Source organism: Phocoena phocoena, chromosome 13 (assembly GCF_963924675.1).
Source record: "Phocoena phocoena chromosome 13, mPhoPho1.1, whole genome shotgun sequence".
NCBI lineage: Eukaryota > Metazoa > Chordata > Mammalia > Artiodactyla > Phocoenidae > Phocoena > Phocoena phocoena.
In genome coordinates this window covers 83,175,869-83,198,630 of record NC_089231.1, presented here as the reverse complement: position 1 = coordinate 83,198,630, position 22,762 = coordinate 83,175,869, and the positions used below count along the sequence as shown (strand labels likewise).

Here is a 22,762-nt window from a genome sequence, read left to right as displayed (position 1 = left end):
CCTGCATTGGCAGGAGGATTCTTAACCACTGTGTCACAAGGGAAGCCCCTATTGTTCCTATTTTAAAGAAAAGGAAATTGAGGCTTAATGAGGTTAAGTAACTTGCCTGAGGTTTCAGATCTAGGTGGTCTGGTCCCAGAGCCCTTGCTGCTCTTCGTCACTACACCCTGCTTCCTCAGCACTGAAGCTTCTGTTATCGTAATCTCTCTTCTCGTCTTTATCCTGAGGCTCTCGTTGCTTTGATTTCTTTTTTCTTTTAATGGCTGCCATATAAAAATCAAATGTTTATTTTATAAGGCAAAAACTTTTAGAGGACATATTAGCCCCAGTAGACTTCTGATTCTGAAAGCATTAATACTTGGCAGAGTTAGTTTACGTCCAGCCGTGCACTCACGCACGGCCCAGCGTTGGTGGGTGACGGGCAGATGGGCCTTGGTTGGCCGACTGTGGCAGTCCTGCTGTGAGGTGGGCACAGCTGCCCAGCCGATTGTGGCACAGAGCCTTGGAGAAGTTCCATTTCTGTCGGTGCTTATCCAGAGGCACCGTCCAAGTTTCCTTCCTGTTCTCCCGTCCATGAGCCAGCCTTTTCTCCAGGTTGATGGCCCTCTTACATCTTTGTGGGACCACGTGGTTCTCTTTGAGCTAGAACGTCACATTACTGTTATTTTCGTATCTTCTGTTCTCAAGCAACCCCAAAATGAGTCTTTGATAATCTAGTCTGCTAAAATTTGGAAACCTCGAAATACTTACCTCCTCTAATGTGCTTTTCACTCATTTTTCCTTATTGATCTTCTGACATAAAATAATAAATGTTCCCAGTTAGAGGAGTAGTTACTCTAAGGTATTTGTAACCATCACAATTGTTAAAATTATTCTTCAGGACAAGTCAGTTTTTGTTTTTTGCTTATTTCAGATGTTATTAATTGCTCATAACATTTATAATCATTAAGACAATTATTAATATTTTAAAGTACAACTCTAGAATTTAAAGTACTCTTTTGAAAAATCTGACGCCTTGTATTGAAACTTGTTCTAGAAATGTAGAAGAATTACAGCTAAAACTCACCAAGGCTAATGAAAATGCAAGTCTTCTGCAGAAAAGTATTGGGGAAGTAACTCTCAAAGCTGAACAGAGCCAGCAAGAAGCAGCTAAAAAGCATGAGGAAGAAAAGAGAGAACTGCTGACAAAATTGTCAGACCTGGTAAGGAGAGAATCAGTGGGACGGTTGGCTGGCAGGGGAGGTTGAGGGGCAGAACGGGCATGACCAAATGACTCACTCCTGACTCGGGGTGTCTGCAGGAAAAGAAAATGCAAATGAGCCACAACGAGTGTCAAGAGCTGAAAGCCAGGTATGAAGAAGCCAGTTCTGAGACACAGGCCAAGCATGAAGAAGTTCTGCAGAACCTCCAGAAGATGCTGTTGGATGCAGGGGAGCGGCTGAAGGCCGCACAAAAGGAGAACAGCGACTTGCTGCAGGAGACGGAGGAGCTGAGAAGGCAAGCCGACAAAGCCAGAGTACGTGGTGGGGAGAATCGTGTTGTCGAATTACGGTTTGCTTGCGTTCCACGTCAGGGCTGCAAGGGGGCTTGGAAAGCAGCAGCACGTGGGATGGGTTCAGTGGCCGTTACCAGTGTCGGCCCTCAGGGTGCGTGGCAGGAGGGTGAATTACATTTCCTGTATCTTCAAGTGCTTTGTACCAGCCGCTGTTCCTTCTCAGGGAGGGTGATGGCTACAGGTCTTTCTCCCGAATGTACTGTGTGGCCACCACCCCCTGCGCTGCTTGCTCCCCAGCTGTCACGAAGAGTCTGCTGTTGCCTGACCTCTGTCTGCCTGCCTGTAGTAGACTCCTTGTTGCGGGAAGGCATGTTCCTCTAATCTTGGCCATCTTGCTGCCACCTTGCACCAGGGTTAGGAGAGACATCTTGCAGAAAAGCAAGAGGCAGAGGCCACATGAGGCAGGTGGGCAGGGAATGGAGCCTGCTTGGAGGAACAGAGCTCTTAGAGGATAAAGTAGAAGGGAGAGCTCTAGAGAGGGTTCTCACATGTCCCCAGGAAGGCACTACGAGCTCATTAACAAGGAAGCTGGATTTCAGGGCTGTGAGGAAACATCCTACTGCTAAGTAGAGTAGAACTTGATACACCGAATTTCATTTTATGGTGTCAGGATCGTACCAGTGTCCCAGTATGTTTTTTGACTCTGGTAACATAATGAATTCAACCCTCCTACTCCCATCTAAATTGCTCAAAGAAAAGCAAATACTTGCCTTTAATTATTTTTAATGTGTCAGAGAAATGTTTTTATATATATATATATATATATATATATGAGTTTAGTAGAAAGAAAATAGAAAAGAGCATACATAGGACTTGAAACAGAGCCCATTTAAAACTTATAAAAAGTGTAGCATGACATGTAATATATGTCTTGTATAAGATACCTAAATTTTCTTTCTTCTACATGCTGTCCATCAAAGCTTTCTCTTTTCCCTGTGATGTGTCTCCAGGTTTATGAGCCATTTAACAACTGAGTATAATTTCCAGAGTTTTTGTCTTTGTGGTTCCCTTTATCTGGGCAGACTCTAGTTTTTTAGTGTTTCCCTTAAAATGTTGCAGCCTGACCAAACCACAGCATTCTAGTGGTTTGTGTAAAGGCTCATTAATTTTATTTGTTGTTGTTTTTATAAGGATCATTTGGTTAAAACGCCAGGATTGTTCCCCCTCCAAAGTTGTCTGGATATCCGATTTCTGTGAATCTCAATGTTGTCAACAGCAGGGACTCAACAGACTCTTTTGAGAATCTGATGAAACCTTAAGATATTTTCCCCAGGAAAGCTGATATATACACTCAATAAGTTTTAGATGAAATCTCAGGAGATTCATGGAGCCCACAATGCTCCCATGTTCCCTAGTTTGAGAGCCAATGAACTATAGCTGTGCCGTCCAGTACAGTAGCCACTAGCTACATGTGGCCATTTAAATCTAAATTAGTTCAAGTTACAAATTCATCTTCTCAGTCGCAAGCACCGCACGTGTGGTTAGTGGCTACCACAATGGACAGTGCAGATAAAGTCCATTTGTATCATTGTGGAAAGTTCTGGACAGCACTGGTAGAGACATTGTGGTCAATTTACTTTATAAACTAATACACTTTTTTTTTTTTTTTTTTTTTGCTGTACGCGGGCCTCTCACTGTTGTGGTCTCTCCTGTTGCAGAGCACAGGCTCCGGACGCGCAGGCTTAGTGGCCATGGCTCACAGGCCTAGCCGCTCCGCAGCATGTGGGATCTTCCCAGACCGGGGCATGAACCCGTGTCGCCTGCATCGGCAGGCGGACTCTTAACCACTGCGCCACCAGGGAAGCCCCCAATACAATTTTTTAAAGCCCATTTATTTTGGTCACCAAAGACTAGCAAATTAGTCTCTATTTTTACTAAGTTATATGTAATATTGAAGCTAAATCAGTCTCAGGCCAGGTCCTTTAGTAAGTAAGGTTCTGCATTTAGTTTGAAAAGCAACAGTTTATAATACCTTGCCCTTCCTCCTCTCTGTTGGTTAAAGTATACTCACTTTTTGTAGTTCTTTGGATTGTGTTTTAAAAAATTCTATGAATCCCTTCTACAATAGAAACAATTGGATAATTGGAATGGCAGGAAAGAATTTCATGCCCTGACGTCAAAGTCAAACTACTGTTTGTATCTTCTAGGTGTCTATCAGGAATACTTCAAAAGTTTTTTCAAAGATAAACCAGTAGATATATCAGCACTTTGCAAAGCTAAACTTGCTTTGCATTATCCTTTTACGGGCTCTGTTCATCAAGTTTCTTCCCCCTGTTATCCAGATTGTTTCTATGACAGTTATTGTAAATTTTTTTAACTTTTATGGCTTAGGTTACATTAAGTTATTCGGGCTTGCATTTGTCTGCTTGATTTCATTTTGCTTCCATTCTTTCCGTCTTTTGTTTCTGTAGTCGCTAACTTACTTATTAACATCAGCCAAAAAAGAAATTGAACTAATGTCAGAAGAGCTGAGGGGTCTGAAATCAGAGAAGCAGCTTCTTGCACAGGAGGGAAATGCTTTAAAGTTAGAAAAAGGTTCACTTTTGTCAAAGCTTGTAGAGGTGGAGGCCAAAATAACTTTACTTCAGGAAGACCAACAGAAGCTATGGTCAGTAAACGAAACTCTTAATTTAGCAAAGGAGAAAGTCTTAGAGGAAAAGCAAGAGGCTGAAAAGCTTTATCAGCAGGAACAGCTCAATAAAGCAGCTTTGGCTGTTGAGAGAGAGAAATTACTTAAAGAAACCAATAACGCACAGGAAGAACTCTTGAAGATGAATATGGAAAATGAGTCTTTGCAGGCTTCCAAAGCAAGCTTGCAGGCACTCACAGAGGAACTCCAGTTCAGCCAAGATATTTTGATGGCTGAGTCTAAGAAGAATCTGGAAGAAAAAGATCACCTGGAGGATCATATCAAGAAGCTTGTAACTGAAAACCTTGCGTTGGCTGAAGATAAAGATGAAATTATTCAGAAGCTTCAGAACGCCTATGAGGAGCTAGTGAAAGATCAGAAAAACTTGGTGCAGGAGATGGAAAATCTCACAACTGAGAAAAAGTCAGCTTTGGAGAAACAGTCAGGTCTTGATAACATGTGCATAGCCTTAAAGGTCGAAAGAGACCATCTCCTCCAAAACAGCAAAGATCTGCAGTTTGAGAAGGACATGCTGCTTCAAGATCAGGAAAAGCTGAATGCCAGCCTGGAGGCTGCCCTCCAGGTCAAACATCTGCTCAGCACGGAAGCCAGTGGGCTCCGCGCGCAGCTGCAGGAGGCCAGCAAAGCTCTGAGGGAGGCGGAGCTGGAGACTCTGCACCTTCAGGCCACAAACACAAGCCTCACCAAGCTGCTGGAAGAAATTAAGACCAGTCGGGAGATCACAGACTCCGAGTGCATCCAGCTTCTGCATGGAAAAGAAACCTTGGCCTCGTCTGAGAGAAGGCTCTTGGCCCAAAAAGAAGAACTTCTAAATGAAAATAGGCTCATCACTGAAAAACTCAACAAATGCTCGGAAGAGGCTGCCCACATCGAGATGAACCTGAACGAGAAGATCACTCACCTAACTTCTGAGAAGGAGATGGTTTGTCAGAAAATCACTAAGCTCAAAAAGCAGCAGGATCGTCTCTTGAAAGAAAAATCTGTACTGGAAATGCAAAATACAGATTTACTTGCAGAAAGAGAGAATTCCATCAAAGCCATAGAAAACCTTAAAAAGAAATACGATCAAGAGTCTGCAAACAGAAGAATCATTGTGCACGAGAAGATGAAACTGCTCCGTAATCTTGATGCTCTGAAGAAAGAGCTTCAAGAGAGAAAAAAGGAAAACCAAGAACTCGCAGCCACCAAGTGTGATCTCGCTTTGATGCTGAAAGAGGCTCAAAATGCCAAAAAGACTCTAGAAAAAGAACACGCTAACATACTGCAAGCAAAGGAGAGTTTGAACGCTGAACTCAAGGCTTGCTGTTCCGAAAAGAACATCTTGCTGAAGGATGGGTTGAACCTGCAAGAAGAGTGTCAGAAGTTAAATGAGAAGATCCACATGACGCAGCAGTCCCTAATCCTGGAGAAAGAAGCCAGGACCCAGGACAAAGAGTCATCCTTGTATGAAAACAACAGACTCCACGGGAGAGTGGCGCTCCTGGAGCAGGAGGTGGAGGCTCTGAGAGTGCGCACCAAGGAGCTCCAGTCCGAGAACTCTGTGCTAATCCAAGACAAGACCAACTCAGAGCAGAAAGTGGCGGAGATTGTTAAGGAGAAGGAACTCTTGAGTGCAGAGACGGCTCAACTGGCCACCAACATAGAGACTCTGAAGAACGATTTTGCTGCCTTATCCAAATCCAAGCTGGAGCTGCAGGAGCTGCACAGCTACCTCACCAAGATGCTGGATGACCTGCGGCTGAACCACGAGGTGACCCTGGCCGAGTGGGCCAGGGTGATGCAGGACAACAAGAACCTCCTGGCTGAGAAAAGAGAGATGATGCTGAAAAAGGACGAGCTCCTGAAGGAGAAGGAGAAGCTGGCCGAAAGCTACTTCATCCTTCAGAAAGAGATCAGCCAGTTGGCCAAAACCAACAGCCATATCTCAGACAACCTCCTAGAATCTCAAAATGAAAACCGTATTTTGAGGAAAGACAAGAGCAAGCTCGCTCTTAAAATTAGAGAGCTCGAGACTCTGCAGTCCTTTACGGTAAACTGGGAGGTTCAAGTGTTGAGCACCTGGCCTAACCCTGTGCACTAACCCTGCAGTGGCTGAGGGATTTGTCTTCATTTCTGCAGAAGGAAACCCACCCCATTTAATCACTGGCTTAGATATCTCAAGCTCTTTGTCACCACCTGAAAGGGCAACTCTTTACTAAATGTCTAATTGCAGTTGTCCCTCTCCATTAGAAAAAATTGCAAACTGTGAATAAAAAGGATAGATTTTTTTTTTATGTAGGGCGAACTTTTTGTGAAAAAGGCAACCGTGGTTCTTAAAGGCTTAAGAACAATAGTAAAATGGGCACATGTTAAAACAAGGTATCTTCTATGTGACTTTTAATTGTTTCGTTGTGTGTATTCCTTCCGAATTGGAAGATTCCAGGGAAACCTCCACAGTTGGTAACAGGGAAGATATAAAGGCAGAATTGCCATAAACTTTATTAGACCACATGAAATTGTAAGCAAGTGCCTAAAAAGATTTTAATTCACTTAGGTGATTTTCTTCAGTATCTTATCAGCTGAGGCTTTGTTTCCATATGCGTGTTATCTTTTTTATTCACAGCCATGCTTATGTTCATTACCTACAGCTTCTCATCGACTTTGTCATTCAGGGCTTCTCATTAAACACTTGAGCCTTACACTGTAATTGCCCAAATACTTTTTATTTTTGAGAAGTTCCCAACCTAAATTCCAAGTGATCTCAAAAGCCCCAAATTTGAGATAGCAAGAATAGTATTTTAAATTTTTAACAATAAATATGATGAAGAGAAAAATTCGGCCACATAAGGATGTTACTCTTTATTATTGCTAAGCATTTCTCTCCAACGTGAGTCAGAATAGTGAGCACTGTTGTTAGTGGAACTTGGAACTTAGAAAATGTAGGTTTAGAGGGGTCTGAAAATACACAAATTGCATATTACAGTTGGCCTGTTGAAAACATGGCACAAAAAGGGTCTATAACTTTGTTCTGCTTCAGAGTAAAGACCTTTGATGTCTTGGTCTGTCTGCTTCGGCATGGGATCAGTGACTGGCTCACCGTCTCTGTGTGATTCCCTTCACCACACAGACCCTGAGCCCTATGGCCTGAGTGTTAGTCACCTCCCCGGGTTGGTGAGGGGTGCCCTCATTTCTCACAGTGCTTTCTCGTATTTAGGCTGCTCAAACAGCAGAAGATGCCATGCAGATAATGGAACAGATGACCAAAGAGAAGACGGAAACTCTGGCCTCCTTGGAGGATTCCAAGCAAACAAATGAAAAACTGCAGAACGAAGTAATCAGATTTACATGGCTTTTTGTACAAAGGACAGCTTATCGACTTCACGGAGTGTTTGATCACTAACTCAGGATTGTTTATTTTTTGAAGTGTGGCCTTACACAGATTTGATCTATGTTAGTGGAGTCGAACGTACACCCGGATGATAATATTAAATAAAGTGTATTACTTCATTACTTATTTAGTAGGATCAACCTTTAAAAAAGGAGGGGAAAACCCTAACAGCGTGGCTTTCTGTGATAACTGTTCAGTGATAGAACTAATGAGAGGAGGTACCGATAACATTCTCCAGCTTTTGTATTTTTTATCTTAAATCACATATGCTTTTTTCCTCAACTGTCTCCCAACTTTGAGCCACTGAATTCCATCCCGCAGCCCTGAGTTTGACATAGGCCTTTTTCTTGGCCTAATTCAGTACTGGTTCCCTTTTGTCTCATGTTGAATCAGTCACTTCTGGGTCTTGGATAGATTTGCGGCCTCAAGATAATTTTGATTCTGTCCAGAAGTAGCATTTCTTATTCTTGCACCTTCCTTTGATTCCCAGTCCCCCCACCCCCAGCTCATACCAACCCTTTCTTTCTTTGGAAAGCTGTTACATAAATCTCAAGCAGATTGCTTCGCCGAAATAGTTATGTGAAGTTCTGTAGAACTTGAAATGCTTTTTAAAGCGAGAGTCAGGTAAGAGGTTAAGAAATTAAAGCCAGGGAAAATCCGGATAGCCGCATTGAATAGCTACTGTAAAGATCAGGCCTTCTCACGATGGAAGGTCAATGATTGAAATCCATAAAGACATGAACATTTTGAGATAATTATAGGGTAAATAAAACTTGACATAGAAAAGGGTATGTTTATAAACTTGATGACTAATAAGAACCTGCTGTATAAAAAAATAAATTTAAAAAAATTTAAAAAGTACGTTTAGGAATTGACAGTCCTAACAGAAGAGGACTTAAGCTGAAAATATAAAAAAAGCATCAAAAATAATAGATGATAACCAAAATTAGAAGCTAAAATAAATGAGAAGATTTTAGGGAATGTCTCTAACCTTTGAAGATAGATTCAGGGAGAATTGTGTGCTTCTAAACCATACCCCTTGTTACAGCCAGAATACAGACTGGAGGAATCAGTTTTTGGACCCACTGAACATTCCATGAATCTGGAATGTTAGGGAGCATTAAAAGGGAGATGGTGGTGTTAAAACTAGCAAGACACTTTCTAGGGCTCCTGACTGGTAGCAGGTGACAGAACAGAAGTACCTTTGGCTGTAGGAGATAACTATAAAAGTCCTAGAAAGCCAGCAAGGCACCAGAAGCACACCCTGTGTAATGGATTGCCCGTGACGAGCTCCCCATCCTTGGGGGATGCACACCTTGAACTCCAGCCACCTGCCAGAGCCTGTGGTTGGACATCCCCGCTCATTCTAGTAATGTGTCTGGCTTTCCCACCAGGGGCCAGGACCTAGGCTGGCTATGTCCCCCATGGGCAGGTGATAGGGCTGAATGTGAGTGAGTGCTTTTCAGTCTCACTACATGGCCTTTTCCTTTTTAGATTGAAGTTGAGATGAATAACTAAATCTTTTCCCATCTAAAAATATCCCAATAATTTTTATAATGAGGACCATAGAAGTTTGGTACCGACATTGCTAAATATCATATCCTAAATGACTAGTCTTTGGGGAAGAAAGAGGTTTATTTTCATTACAGAGAAGTAATCCTTGCTGATGGCATGCCTTTGCAATTTCCTTTTGTTTTTTTTTAAGATGGATTATACATGAATAGCAAGTTCAATGATAAATTTTGAGAATTGTATACAAGGTGAAAGAAAACTTTTGCTTTAATTTATGTAGCAATTTAGTTTGACATTTTGGCCAGGTGTACAGGACATGTCTAACGTAAGGGGGAGGTTGCAGTTTATAATAGACTTGATGATTTATAATCTCTTCACCCAGGTGATCTTTTTGTTTGTTTGTTTTGCAAATGACTAATTTCACCTTTCTAATGCACCTTTTCATGAATGATTTGTCTGTCCAGTCATGTGATTGGAAAATGAAATAATTTCATCAAGTTTTTTTCTCTTGGTGTTTAAGTTGGATACACTTAAAGAAAACAACTTGAAAAATATGGAAGAGCTGAACAAATCAAAAGAACTTCTGACTGTAGAGAACCAAAAAATGGAAGAATTCAAGAAAGAAATGTAAGTTTACCTCCTTTGAGAGAAATTATGGCACTTATTTAAAATTGCAAAAGGGAAAACAATGCTAATTATTTTTAGAATACTTGACAAGTACGTAGTCAAAAGTAATAGTCTCCCTCCTGCCCCCCAAACGCTGTTGCAAACCCTAGAAGTCACCTCTGTAACGTTACACTGTGAAGTCAGAACTATAGCTAAGTTACAGGATCAAAATGAAATGTGTGCTGGCTGATGAGTTAGGACAGCTGGAATTCAAATGTGACTTGGTTAAAGCCTTGTGAAAATCCAAGGGGAATCAGAGCTTTTTAAAGTAGTATGCTTACATGGTAGCTAATCTCAACATTAGGAAACATCAGACCCTTTATTAATCAATCCCTCAAAACTCTTTCTACAGGGAAAAAAAAAAGCATGCACTTTTGAGATTATCAGTAGTCTTGGTTTTTAAGAGTAATCTAATCTTCTGGTGTGGAAATTAAAAGAGCAGAATTTTGGGAGACTCTTTCCAATCAAGGTTTACCCATCAGTCTGCTGCCTAGATTTCAGGCAGACAGGCTGCCCATGTTTCCTTTGTCAATACCACCTTTCGAGTTTGGTTCTTATCATCATTGCAGGTGGTTATTTATCTGGCATTGTAAGTGACAGTTACAGAGTAGATTTCATTTTGCTTATCTGTTCTGAGAACTACACTGTATCAGCCATGTGAACCTAAAATTTAAAGCCAACAATCTGGTGAACATTTGAGTATGTCCTTTGTTCTAGGTACAGTTAAGGATACAGTCTAGGAAGGATACAAAGGTGAATTGTTTGTGGACCCTGCCCTCCGAGGGTTTGTATTATTTATTTCCAGTTTTGATCAAACGAATAGATGAGATTCAAACACAAACAAAAGCACCAGTTCCAAACTGCTGTTCCCAAGTCACCGTCCTCAGTACTATGTGATGATCAAGCTCGGATTAAATCAGTAACTATGTCCGGTTCTTCTGAGAGCTCTTAAAATCCTCCTAGAAATGATCTCATCCGAGCTGCTCATCTGAGGGGATGGACAGCTCATGACGTTGGTGATGGATCCTTTCGTCAGTCTTAGTTTTAGTGATGTTTCTCTAGGTGGTGTTTAAACAGCTCCCAACAGTTCCTTTTGCACCGATGTGTACATGCAGTTATGGTGATCGGCCACCAGGAGAGGCGTGAATCTCCTGGTGTGCCAAAGGCAAAGAGCACAAATAGAAACGGTCACTGTGATAGGAAAAACGAATTCAAATCAGTTCAGAGAGGGTGGGTTCAGCTACAGTTCAGGGTCACACACACACCCCCCCACCCCACCCCCCGCACCGTGACAAAGTGGCTCTGCTCACCGGAGTGTCTGGAGCCCATCATCTGCATCACAAAAGGCAGCTGGTGAGGGAGGATCTGAGTGTAGGGAGAAGATACCCTCACCACGCCCCCTCTGCCATCACCCACCTCTGAGCTCTCTGGGCTGCGCTGGGTAGTGGAGGGGCGGGGCCAGAGGGGACCCAGCCTTGGGTGGAATTCCTGTTTCCTGCAGAGCTATCTGGGAGTCTCCTGTAAGGGTCATCGCACTGGTCTAGCGTTAAGTGTCACTCTCCTCAGTCTCTCTGTCATGTCCCCCACCCCCGCTCAGTGTGCCGTGGTCTCACCTCTGCCAAGAGGGAAACTCTTTCTGCGTGCCCTTTGAACGACCCCATTGAATAAGGAAAGCTCAGCCTTGTGCCCGCGGCCGCAAGGGAGCCGGAGCAAAAGCCTGTGGGCTGCGCTGCCGTCCACCTCGCCGGCACCTTCCTCCCCGGGCCCAGTTCCCGGGTCTCTGATCCCTGAGGGAGGAGTTCGGGCCAGGGGGAGCCAGACCACAGGGCAGACAGTGCCTGTGCTGGTTCTGATTGTCCTGGCCCAGCAGGGCTGCGAGAATTGTGCCTTGTGCCAGTAACTTGGCCGGTCAAGGCCGGGACTCTTAGCAGGACGGAGGGGCAGTGGGAGACACAGCAGTGACGTACGTGGGAAGCTGCTGGAGGGAGGTGTGAGGAGTGGGTTGAAAGCGCCCCCCACCCCCAGTGACTCATTGTTCCCTGCCTGAGACTTGGCCGCATTTCAGGGACCAGCTGATATAAATGTACTGTGTCATGAGAGCAGTGCTTCTTAAAAAGAAAAAAGCAGTCATTTTACTGTTCCTTAGTCTGTTCCCCAGGGCTCTGGGCTAGGGAAGGAGCAGCTGTTTGTTTTTTGAGGTTTAGCACATACCTGGGATCTTCATGGCCTCTAGAGCTTTTCAGGTGTTTCTCTTCACCTGCCAGGACACCTATGCAGACCCAGGAGTTCTAACGGGAACCACTTCCTACAGAAACTTGCCCTCGGCCCTGGAATCCCGGCATTTGCAGCTAAATGTTCCTTTTCCTCTATGTCACTTACTCAGCTGGTTTTAGGAAAACTTGATTTTGGTGAGCCAGCTCCTGTTTTTAGCTGGAGAGAGAGAATAAAATGGTTTCTCTCTGGTGTGTAATTTTTGACTCTCAGCGAAAACGATATAAGCCATCTAATTTTTGCCTTTAATTACTCACCGGGCACAGTGATAAATCTAGAATATATTTAGCATGGTAATTAATAGGTTTATAATAGATTCCTAAGTAGAATGTCTGCAAGTCAATATTAGCAATGTTTGCCTCTCAGTTTTAAAACTGTGACAGTCTCCTTTTCTGTTGCAGGATATCTATCTTATAATGTAGAAAGAAAAGCATCTTTAAAAATTGGGAGAATTATATGTGTAGGTATTTTTAGAATTATTCCTTAGACTATGTCCAGAAGCTGGGCTGTTAGAGCCTCCTTCTTCTATGGAATGTACATACCCCTCTGGTCTGAAGAAAACTGGAAAGAGGTGTTTCTATATTCAAATCACAACTGAGGTCTGTCTGCCAGTTTTAACTCCAGTTCTCTTGGTTCTACAGCTTACTTGATTTGGGGCAAATCTTTTCACTTACCTGAGCTTCAATTTTGTCATCTTTAAAATATAAATAATAACATTAACTTCCTTGGGCTTTGAGGATTAAATGTACATGAAATCGTTTTGCAGGTTTTAAAACATTGAACAAATATCATTTTTATAAATCTTAGGGCATCTTGATATTTCTTTGACTCCTTGTTTTAATTTTCTTTACTGTGGGCTCTTAACAGAAACCAAGGATTTAAAAAATTTTAAAGCATGAAAATCTTTAAAAGAGAACAGGATCTTGAACTTATCACTGACAGGCCACACAAATGCTGAAACCAAATAGCCCCTAATGAGGGTGGTGACCACTTGGGAGTAAAAGGTTTGGCTTCTGATGATTTCATCATAAGTAAAATCTTCTGATTTGTCAAGAGCTGATGGATTTTGGCCAGAAGATGAACTTTAGCTGTAGTGCGCGTGTGTTTTGATCCATAATTAAAATCAGGCCTCCCAGCTTTTGAATGACTAATTACCTGAGGCTAAAATTCCTTCTCAGTTTTTCTTCACTTGCTAAATAAACATCTCTGTAAAATGCCAAATTTAATGTGCTAAGAGGATTTTTGTGTAGACATCTTCCCCTGTATCTTCATGAGGTCAGCCCCATAGGTATGTTATAGGTACATGGAGAATTAAAAATCAAGAAAACTGAAGATGCCAAGCACTGCCACCCATTAGACAACTGAAGTTAAAAATAGATGTGTTCATGCATCAGCAGATGGATTCATACCCAGATGACTTGATTCAGAATTCAGCCACGTATGATAGCTCCCTAAATGGAATGTAGCCAGCACAGACTTAAAATTCATAATTGCATCAGAACCTTCTATGGTATAAAACTAAAATCCAACAATCAAATAAACTATTTTCAATGTCCACGTGTAAAGGATAATTTGGGATGTATATTTGCAATTAAGCTTAATAATGGGAAGATGTTTAATAAATACATTTACCCTGTTCACATTTTATATGCTGATATTCATGGTATAATATGGTTAGCAAGCTGTATTTTTATTTGCTTCTTTTAATTTCAAGTTAGCAGTATGGAAAGAATACAATCAAAACAAAACACTTGTTATGTAATTAGAAAGCTGCATTTCCTTTGGGCATTTCACCTCTAATTGTCCTGAAAATATACCCAGGTTCCCGCCAGCACTTGATTCTGACAGATACTGGCAAATGGAACCATCAGATATGCATTTCTGCCAGAAAAAAAAAACAAAAACATTACAGATTTGTACAGTTAGAACAGTGCCGTGGCAGCAAAGTAAATCACTTTATCAACATGATAGGTTTAAGTATAATTTTCTAATGGAAGTAAGGGGAATACTGACCATTTCATCTGTCATTTATTTTAGAGTGACCCTGCTTTTTTGTATGGGGAGTATTTAGAAGTGGGGTAAGTGTGGGTGATGAGAGAGTGGATGTAGTGTTTATCAGGTTTGAAAAAAAAATGGAATACATGCGAGCAGCAGTCCTCCTCCTGAGAGGTTAAAGCCATTTGGCCCCTCCTGCACGTAGAGAATGCTGCCTTCTGTTGTTATAGAGCCTATCAGGCACGTGACCCAGATATATTTTCCTTGGTGCTGTGAAGCTGGTCGTCTCCCACAGTTTCCTTGCCTGTCTTGTTTCTATGGTAACCCTGCACTCACTGTCCTTGCAGAGAAACCCTAAAGCAGGCAGCAGCTCAGAAGTCCCAGCAGCTTTCAGCCCTGCAAGAAGAGAACGTGAAACTTGCCGAGGAGCTGGGGAGAAGCAGGGACGAAGTCACAAGTCATCAAAAGGTCAGTGGGCGTTGGGTGGGCATTCCCAGCCCGGCCACGCTGGTGTCTGCTGCTGTGGGCAGGGCGCTCGGAGGCTCCTCAGAGAACGTGCTCCATGTGGTGGGGTGGTGCAAATGGGATTTCAAGTCACCTGTGTTCTGTGTCTCCTGGTTTTCAAGCGTGCTGCTGTAGGACTTGGGTAGGAGTGAGTTGACAGGTCCTTTAAAAACAAAACCAAAAAAAGCGCTGGGAACTTGCAGGCAAGTAGAAAATAAGATCTTTATCAGATGATCTTATGGCAAAAATGTATTTAAATGGATAGGGACAGTATCTCTTCCCTACTGCTTGGGTTTCAAAATTTTTTTTTCTCGAAGGTTTTTTTTTTTTTCTTTCATCAAAATTGATTTTAAGAAAAAGGTTCCAAGAAGACAGATTTGGTGTGAGGGTTGGCAGCTGTTTCTAAAGAGGACTCTGCTTTTCTTTAAATTAAAAAAAATGTTTAAGCATCTCCTAATGGAACTGTGTCTACATGTGCACTTGTGTGCATTGGTGTACGGAACGTGTGTTACACCTGGAATGAACGATAGGCTAACCACAACCCCCTTGTTTCCGTATTTAAATTACAAAGGCTCCTGACAAGTTTATTAAACACTGAAGCAAAACTGATTTTAAAGAATGCTGTATTCTGCGCTTTATTCTTGAATCAAAACGCTAGGCTGTTAGTCACGTCTGACCTCAGAGCAGAAGTCCCCAAAAATGACATTTTTAAGAGAATTTTACTGTGTGGTCATTATTTCTGGCTTTGCGCGTCAAGGGGAAAAGAATTTTTTTTCCCCAAGCATACTTTGCAAATATTAATTCTCATTTGGATGGAGTAGATTGAGTGTCCATTGACGTGGTGCCATTTGTAGTGAAAGCGCTCTTCAGAGAGTTGATTTCGTACTTGAAAGTCTTCGTTAGAGCTTTCTACTTCACTGGAGAAACGGCCCATGTCTCCAGACTCCAGGACAACAGTGATGCTGCTGGTGATAGTAGCTCCCATTCAGTGGCTCTTATTTTACTGTGTGACAGGTACGAATACATGATAGCTGTCCTCTCGGTCTTCACAGTAGTTCCATGAGATGGCACTGTCCTTACCCCCACGTGTAAAACAGGAAACGGAAGCCCAAAGAAGGTAGTAATGTGCTCAACCTCGTTCAGCCAATAGCATTGGGAGACATGTGTCATTTTCTGATTTGGGTCAGGAAAAGGATCAAAGGGGGTTGACGTAAATAGGGTTGCTGCACTCTGCTTTGGTCACTGTGTGAGAAAGCGGGGTTCATGGAAAACAGAAGCCCTTTGACCAGAGCATCTGAAACCCTGTGGGTGCCTCTGACATCAGGGTGTCTGTAAGGACTTGCAAGGGAAGGATCTCGGCCAAGTGCTGAGTCTCTTCGTCTCCTTTTATCTCATCTCACTGAACGTCTTTGACGGAGAGCGTGGAATCCACCAATGGGAAGAACACACAGAGGTCAGCCTCCTGTCTCACGTTTTGACCTTAACCGGACTGTTGATTACATTTCTTGTTTCTGTCACTCAGAACCGGAAAGACTAAGCGGGAAGCATCACGATTCCCTGGGCAGAGGTTTTCAGGGTTCCTCTCCATCCTCCAGCCCTTTCTCTTTTGCCTTGGTATCTGAATTACCTTCTTTTTGAAAAGGTCTTGGGACTAAACATTTGAAGCTCAGTGACTTCGAAGAATGTTAGAAAGCAGCACCTGCATGAAACAACCAGGGCAGTGACTTCCCTTAAAAGCAGGGGTTGTTTGGCCCTCTGTAGGGCCCTGTGTTTACTCTGGAGAGAGAAACAAGCGGCCGTAAACTAAACCATGATAGGCTGCGACACTAGAGATCGTGAACAGTGACGGTGGACACCAAGGAAGACTGCAGATACTGCTTCCCTGGACGTGTCCACGTTGCAGAAGAGTGGAGAGGATCCCCCCACTTAAAATAACTTAGAAGCAGCCTTAGGCTAAAGAAGACTGATTAAATCATCGGCTTTTATTACTCTTACTACATAATCTCCAAGAGTCTAGGGTGCTGCTTACTTATGTAAAATCACGAATTTCCACTTTGTTACTTGCTGCAGTTGAGCCGAACTATTGATCAACTTTGTTCAGAAATATACTACAGAGTTTGGCAGAAACCCTATTTTAAAAAAAAAAAAAAGAATTTTAATTGTAGTACTATAGACATAGTCAGTGTTTCATTTCTAAAGTGAAGACAGTGGAGGACTGTAGTCCAGTGGGTGAGACTCCACGCTCGCAACGCAGGGGGCCCGGGTTTGACCCCTGGTTGGAGAACTAGATCCCGCGTGCCGCAGCTGAGACTTGGCGCAGCCAAAGTAAGTAAGTAAATAAATAAATATTTAAAAAAATAATAAAGTGAAGACAGTGGAGACTAGATTGACATGGGACAGACCCGGGACCCGAGTTCCATCCCGGTCCCTTTGCTCAGCACATTTGCTGACCGTGTACTGAGCGGATGCTCTGCCGCTGTTTCACAGAATCATCACCACATACCTGAGACAGTAAGGTTATCTTGTAGGACGAAAGGAAGCTGAAGCTGAAAACTGAAGCAGCTCACCAAGGACACAGAGCTAGGCAGCGGAGGAGCTGAGATCAGAACTCGTGTCTGACTAACTCGTACGCCTGTTTGCCTGCTCCTGTCCCTTACAGAGAATAAAACTTATTTCTATGTACTTCGTAATTATTGTTAAAATTAAAAGAAAAAAACCTTCTGAGCTAGGAGTGGGGTAGGTGGGGTCAAACAGTACTATAAAAATATACTTGCAGTTCTACCGTTAATTTTTTTCTGCCTCAAATATTTATTTTGCTTAGAAAACCCACGAGATTCCAGAATCTGTTCTGCATCTTTTTTTTTTTTTTTTTTTTTTGGCCTCGCCATGTGGCATGTGGGATCCTAGTTCCCCGACCAGGGATCGAACCCACGCCCCCTGCAGTGGAAGCACAGAGTCTTAACCACTAGCGTGCAAGGGACATCCTATCCTGCATCTTAAGACTCTCACTGGGAATATGGGCTAAGGATTTTGATTTCCTTGAGAAGCCATCTTCATGAAGAGGGCTATTTCATTTCCTGTTTGTCATTTGGAAGTCAGATTATTTGTTGAAATAAAAGAATCCCTGCTCCCCTGTGACAGTGGTTTTGTAGAGCGTTCTCTCTATCACCTTAAAAGGTGATGAAGGAGTCCCGAAATTAAGAGGGCTAACAGTGAGCAGGACAGGTTGGTCAAAGGCATGGAGAGTGATGATAGCTTCTGTGCTTTCTTAGAAACCCTTGTCTGCCTTGACTGGCAAGCGGGTGCCATGTCCCCCGAGAGGAAGTGTTTGAACAGTTGTGGGGCTTACCTGCTCGCTGGCAGCCCTCCAGGGTGGAGCTGGCTAAGCCAGAAGCAGAGCCCCGTGTGCGCACTCCTCGTTGCCTGCCCCATCAGACCCTCTCCTTTCCTCTCTAAGTCCCCTTTACCCAGTAGGGTTTTTCCTTTTAAGAGGGGAGGGGAGTGACAACCAGGGTCAGTTAGGGTTGTGAGAAGCAGAAGTGTTGGAGTTAATCTGGCATCGCCTGTGACAGAAATCTTCATAAAATGTCACGTAGAGCGCCTCGTCTTTTAAAAGAGTCTGTATTAGATTGAACCTATGAAGTAGCTATTGTTCTGCAGTTTCACATGGTTCAACCTAATAGCTCACGTAATTTAGCCTTTCTTATGACTGATGGTTTTGAAGATTGTCATTATAATTGCTGTTGACAGTTTGCTCTCACACTGTTTCCTTCCTGATGTCCTGACTGATTTCATGCTGCTTTGGGTTGGTTTTGGGGGTGTGTGTGTGTGCGTGTGTGTGTTCAAATACACGTAACACAAAATGTACTGTCTTACCCATTTCACAGTGTACGATTCAGTGGCACTCAGTACATTCACAGTGTTGTACGACCATCACCTCTGTCTAGTTGCGGAACATCTTCATCACCCCGAAAGGAAACTCCACTTAAGCAGCCACTCCCCATCCCTCCCTCCTCCCAGCCCTTGGCAACACTAATCTGTTTTTTTCGCCCCTGTGGATTTGCTCATTCTGGATGTTTCGCGTAAATGGCATCATACAGCGCGTGTCCATTTGCACCTGGCTTCTTTCACTGAGGATAATGTTTTCGAGGCTCATCCACGTTGCAGGCTGCGTCAGAACTTCGTATCTTTTCGTGGCTGAGTCGCATTTTATTGAAGGGATCGACCACGTTTCATGTATCCGTTTGCTTCAGGTGTCTCGGCCTCTTTCTCCACTCAGACTGTCCCCATCCCTCCTGAAGCCTCCACCCCTGCCTGGAGCTGCTGCGTCTCATCGCGCCTTCTGCCTTTGGGTCTTCCCACGGGTGGGGAGATCCTCCTCATTTCTACATTTCGCCACACCCTTCACACTTGCAGCCCTATCTTCTCAGCTTATCTTTACTTCCAAACTTTTAGTGTTTGTTTTCTGCCTTATTTCTCACTCCCCTTTCCTTCCCCAGCCCTTGCAGTCGGCTTCCTGCTGCCCCAGTGCACGCCGGCAAGGACTCTGGCTTGAGCGGTCGCTTCCCTGCGGCTGTACGCACGTGGCTCTTTGCACGCTCTGTAGACGGTGCGCACCACCATCCACGTTCAAACGCTCCTCCCCTGGCTTCCTCCACACCTCACGTGTCTCCTGCATCTCCCGCCGCACCCCGTCCCTGGCCGTTTGGTGTCTGCTTGTCCGTCTCTCCCCCTCCTCCCCTACTCGTGCACTGTCCCTCACTGCTGGAGGCCCGTGCCGCGTCGTCACCTCTCGTCTGCAGGTGGCTGCTTCCTTCCCCGGTCCGGGTCGCAGTCTCCTCGGCTCTCTGCGCGTGACCCTCGGAGCCGGGTGTGTGGTCCACTCAGGCTCTCTCCCTGCACAGCTCGGAGACAGTGGGCCTCCTAGAGCAGGACATGCAGGTTTAACGAGTGAATGAGTGAACGGGTGATGAAATGACTGTCTCGTCTTTAGCCAGGCCCTCAGGTCCCGTTTTACAGCGTAAGATATGGAGACTGTGTGACCGCTCTTTCTGCTTTCTTCCAGTCCACTTACTTCCAGTTTCATGGCTCCGTTGCAGAGCTGTGGTTGCCAAAAGCCAGTCACCACACGAGCAGGACATTTGCTCTGTGTGTGGATGGTGGACTGTACAGTGAATTCGGGCAGGGTCCCGTGGTGTCCAGCTTAACGGAAACCGTGCAGAGCATTATTTCTTCTCATAGAGAATACTAAAAATAATCAGAATGATGTGAGTTCTTCTATAGAAACAGTCACCTTGGGGAGTCAGTTTTGAAATGTCTGATGTATCATTGCCAAACCTCACATGTATTCTCCTCTGTGAGGGTTGCAGATACACTGAACTATCACTATGGGAATAGCGCTGGTTTTTCCCCTGGTTATTTGCAAAATGAGGTCATAGTTGGCTTATGGAAACTGGACAGATATGAGATGGCTCAGTAACTGTATTTCATCAACACCTCTTCCTAACAGAGGTTATAACAGATACAGTATACAAAAACCTGGGGTTATCATCTAAATTGATCCATGAATCACTGCCTGCCTTTTAAATAAACCTGCATTCCCAGACCTGAATGTTTAGAAAGGAAACACTGTTTTTAGCTTGTCGTGTTTTATTTTGGAAAAGTAGTGTCATGGGCCATCAGATTTTAATCTGGAGTTGAGGTGGGGTGGCCACCGGGCGAGTAGGGCCGAGTGAAGCTGGGTCACAGAATCTCTCTCCCGCTGGCCACACCTAGTGAAATGAACACACTTCTTCACCTGTTAAAAACACCTTCAGGAAAATCCAGCAAAGCCAATCAGGTTCACGCTGTAAACGTGGAAACTGACAACCAAGAAAAGAAAATTGTCCTGTGACTCTGTTTGAAACTGTTCACAGTGGTAAGAGAAAGGAAAACAAATAGCAAAATCCCCAGAAATTTCCCTCTAATTCTCCCCATCCCCATGCCCAACCCAGTTGGGAGAAAATTAGACTGAAGAAGTGAGTAGGCAGTCAGGGAAAAATCTTTGAGGCCAGCGCTGCTTCTGCCACCCAGCCCTCTACCAGAGCAGGAAAAATGGCTAGTTGTCATTTTCCGTAGCCCGTCTAGCCGACAGGGTGGCTTAAGTAAACAGGGGTGGGTGGGAATGGGTGGGTTTTTACTCAAATGATGATAAATTCACAGGTAGGTAGTCCCCGTGGGTCCAGCCACTCAAGAATGTCCTCAGGGAACCCTGCCCCCGCTCTCTGCTCTGCTGCTGTCCTCAGCAGTTAGTTTTCATCCTCTCAGCCTCAGTGGCTCCTACACCCCCAGGCACTGCAAAACTTTCCGGGAGGAAGCAGGCAGAAGGACAAGTGGGGAAAGGCAGAGCGCTCCTCTTCACGTGGTTTATCTTTTCACTTGGAGAGGACAGTTCAGATCTCTGTAATAGTGTCACCTCCAACCACGAGTGAGGCTGGATTCCTCGAGGAAGGGAAGGAAACAGAGGAGGTGAGAGTAGACGTTGAAAGAGCCAACTTGTAATATCTGCCTGGAGCTGAAGCTGAGCACACACTCCTTCAGGAACAGAGTTGCCTCTTTTCTGATGCAGTAGATGAGATGTAGGACACTAAAGGGAAAAGCTCAGAGAGACACCTCCAGCAGATCATATAGTCACCCGAACAGCACTCTCCCCACCCTTGCCCCAGGTCCCTCTGGCTAGAGAAATATATAGACTGCAGTGCCCGATTTTTCAGTTGTAGCTTGGAGGTCTCAGATAAAGTAGGAGGGGCATAAAGGAAAATTCATTTACATTACATGTGAGCAAATAGAAGGTCTAGGTAGAGCAGCCCAGGGTAAGATGAACAAGTGACTCCATACTGTACCAAAAGAGGAAAGAAGAAAAGAAAAGAACCTAGGAATCCAAAGAGAGATGAGGGATTCAGGTCATGAGAAAACATTACCCAGAGTAAAATATTGCTTTGTGTTATATAAAAGCTTAAGTGATGTAAATAAAACAACTGTTCAGAGAGAAGATGGTAAAATGACACTAGCTGAGCAGAGAGGAAAGAGTTAAGGAAACAAATTGAAGACCAAAACCACACCATATCAGAACTGGTAAGTACATCAGAAACAGACCTAATGAACGTTTCTGAAAATATACAGAGAATTCTTCAGGTCCCCAGGCAGAAAAAGCAGATTCCTTATAAAAAGGAGAAAAAATAGCCCACTGCAGCCGCATTCAATGCCAGAAAACAAAAAACAAAAAAAACATAGTGCACTGTTTCCAAAGTCCTAAGGGACAGAAAATATGATCAGGAACATCATATCCAAGCAATTATTATTCAGGTAAGAAGACAGGTGTTTCCAAACTTGAAAGAACTTAGAAGCTATAGCATCTATGAGTCCTTCTGGAAATTAGCTGCTACTTGCTGGTAAAATTTGGCCAAGCAGGACATGACTCAATATACAGGACTTACTAGCTCAGGAGAAGCCTGGCAAAGGGACTGGAGGTGAGCACTAAATCCAGGTTAATAGACACCTAAGCTAACAGTTTAGGGAATCACAGATGAGGAACAGAGTTGTGATTTTAACTTTTTATTTGGAAATCATTTCAAGCTTTGCAAAAAGTTGTAAAAATAAAACACAGAATGCTCAGGATTAGGCTAAGGATTTGTTTTTACCTAACCACAGTGCAGCTGTCAAATTCAGGAAGTTGAACACTATTATCTAATGTATGGGCCCTATTCCTGTGTAGGCAGTTGTCGGTGATATCCTTTATATCGATAGTTTTTGTGGGTTTTTTTCCCCCCAGTTCAGGATCTAGTCCAGGATCATGCGTTCCATTCATTGACTCAGGTCTCTTTAGTTGTCTTTATCTGGAATGGTTCTTCTGCCTTTGTCTTTTATGACTTGACTTTTTTGAAAACAGGCCAGTTATGTTGTATAAAATCCTTCATTTTGGGTTTGTCAGGTGGCATTTAGGTTATCCATCTTTAGCAGGAAGACTAAATAAGTGATTACCATTTCCTGGCCGGAGGCAGGTGATGTTGCTTTATCCTATTATTGGTGATGTCAATTTTGATCATTTGGTGAAGGTAAGCTTAAAGCATTTGCAAGACAAAAAGAAAACAAATCAAAGACAAAGGAGAAAAAAGAAAAATATACAGAGAGAATATAACTAACAAAATTTGAGGTGACAGAGTTGAAAGAACGTGGAAGTATGCAAGCCTTCTCATTTTTATAT

General features: G+C 43.5%; 1 protein-coding gene across 4 annotated transcripts in view; it reads left to right on the top strand.

Moving 5' to 3' along the window:
- CLIP1 (CAP-Gly domain containing linker protein 1) overlaps positions 1 to 22,762 on the top strand; it is an 84,533-nt gene that overhangs the window by 42,164 nt on the left and 19,607 nt on the right. For 3 of the 4 annotated variants that reach the window (XM_065889596.1, XM_065889595.1, XM_065889594.1), the window contains 5 exons: positions 1,037 to 1,202; positions 1,301 to 1,516; positions 7,399 to 7,515; positions 9,605 to 9,711; positions 14,364 to 14,484. In XM_065889596.1, coding sequence (XP_065745668.1) covers positions 1,037 to 1,202; positions 1,301 to 1,516; positions 7,399 to 7,515; positions 9,605 to 9,711; positions 14,364 to 14,484 — 727 coding nt within the window. Of the gene's footprint in view, positions 1 to 1,036; positions 1,203 to 1,300; positions 1,517 to 3,966; positions 6,235 to 7,398; positions 7,516 to 9,604; positions 9,712 to 14,363; positions 14,485 to 22,762 lie in introns of all 4 variants that reach the window. The other variant, XM_065889593.1, reaches the window with a different exon arrangement.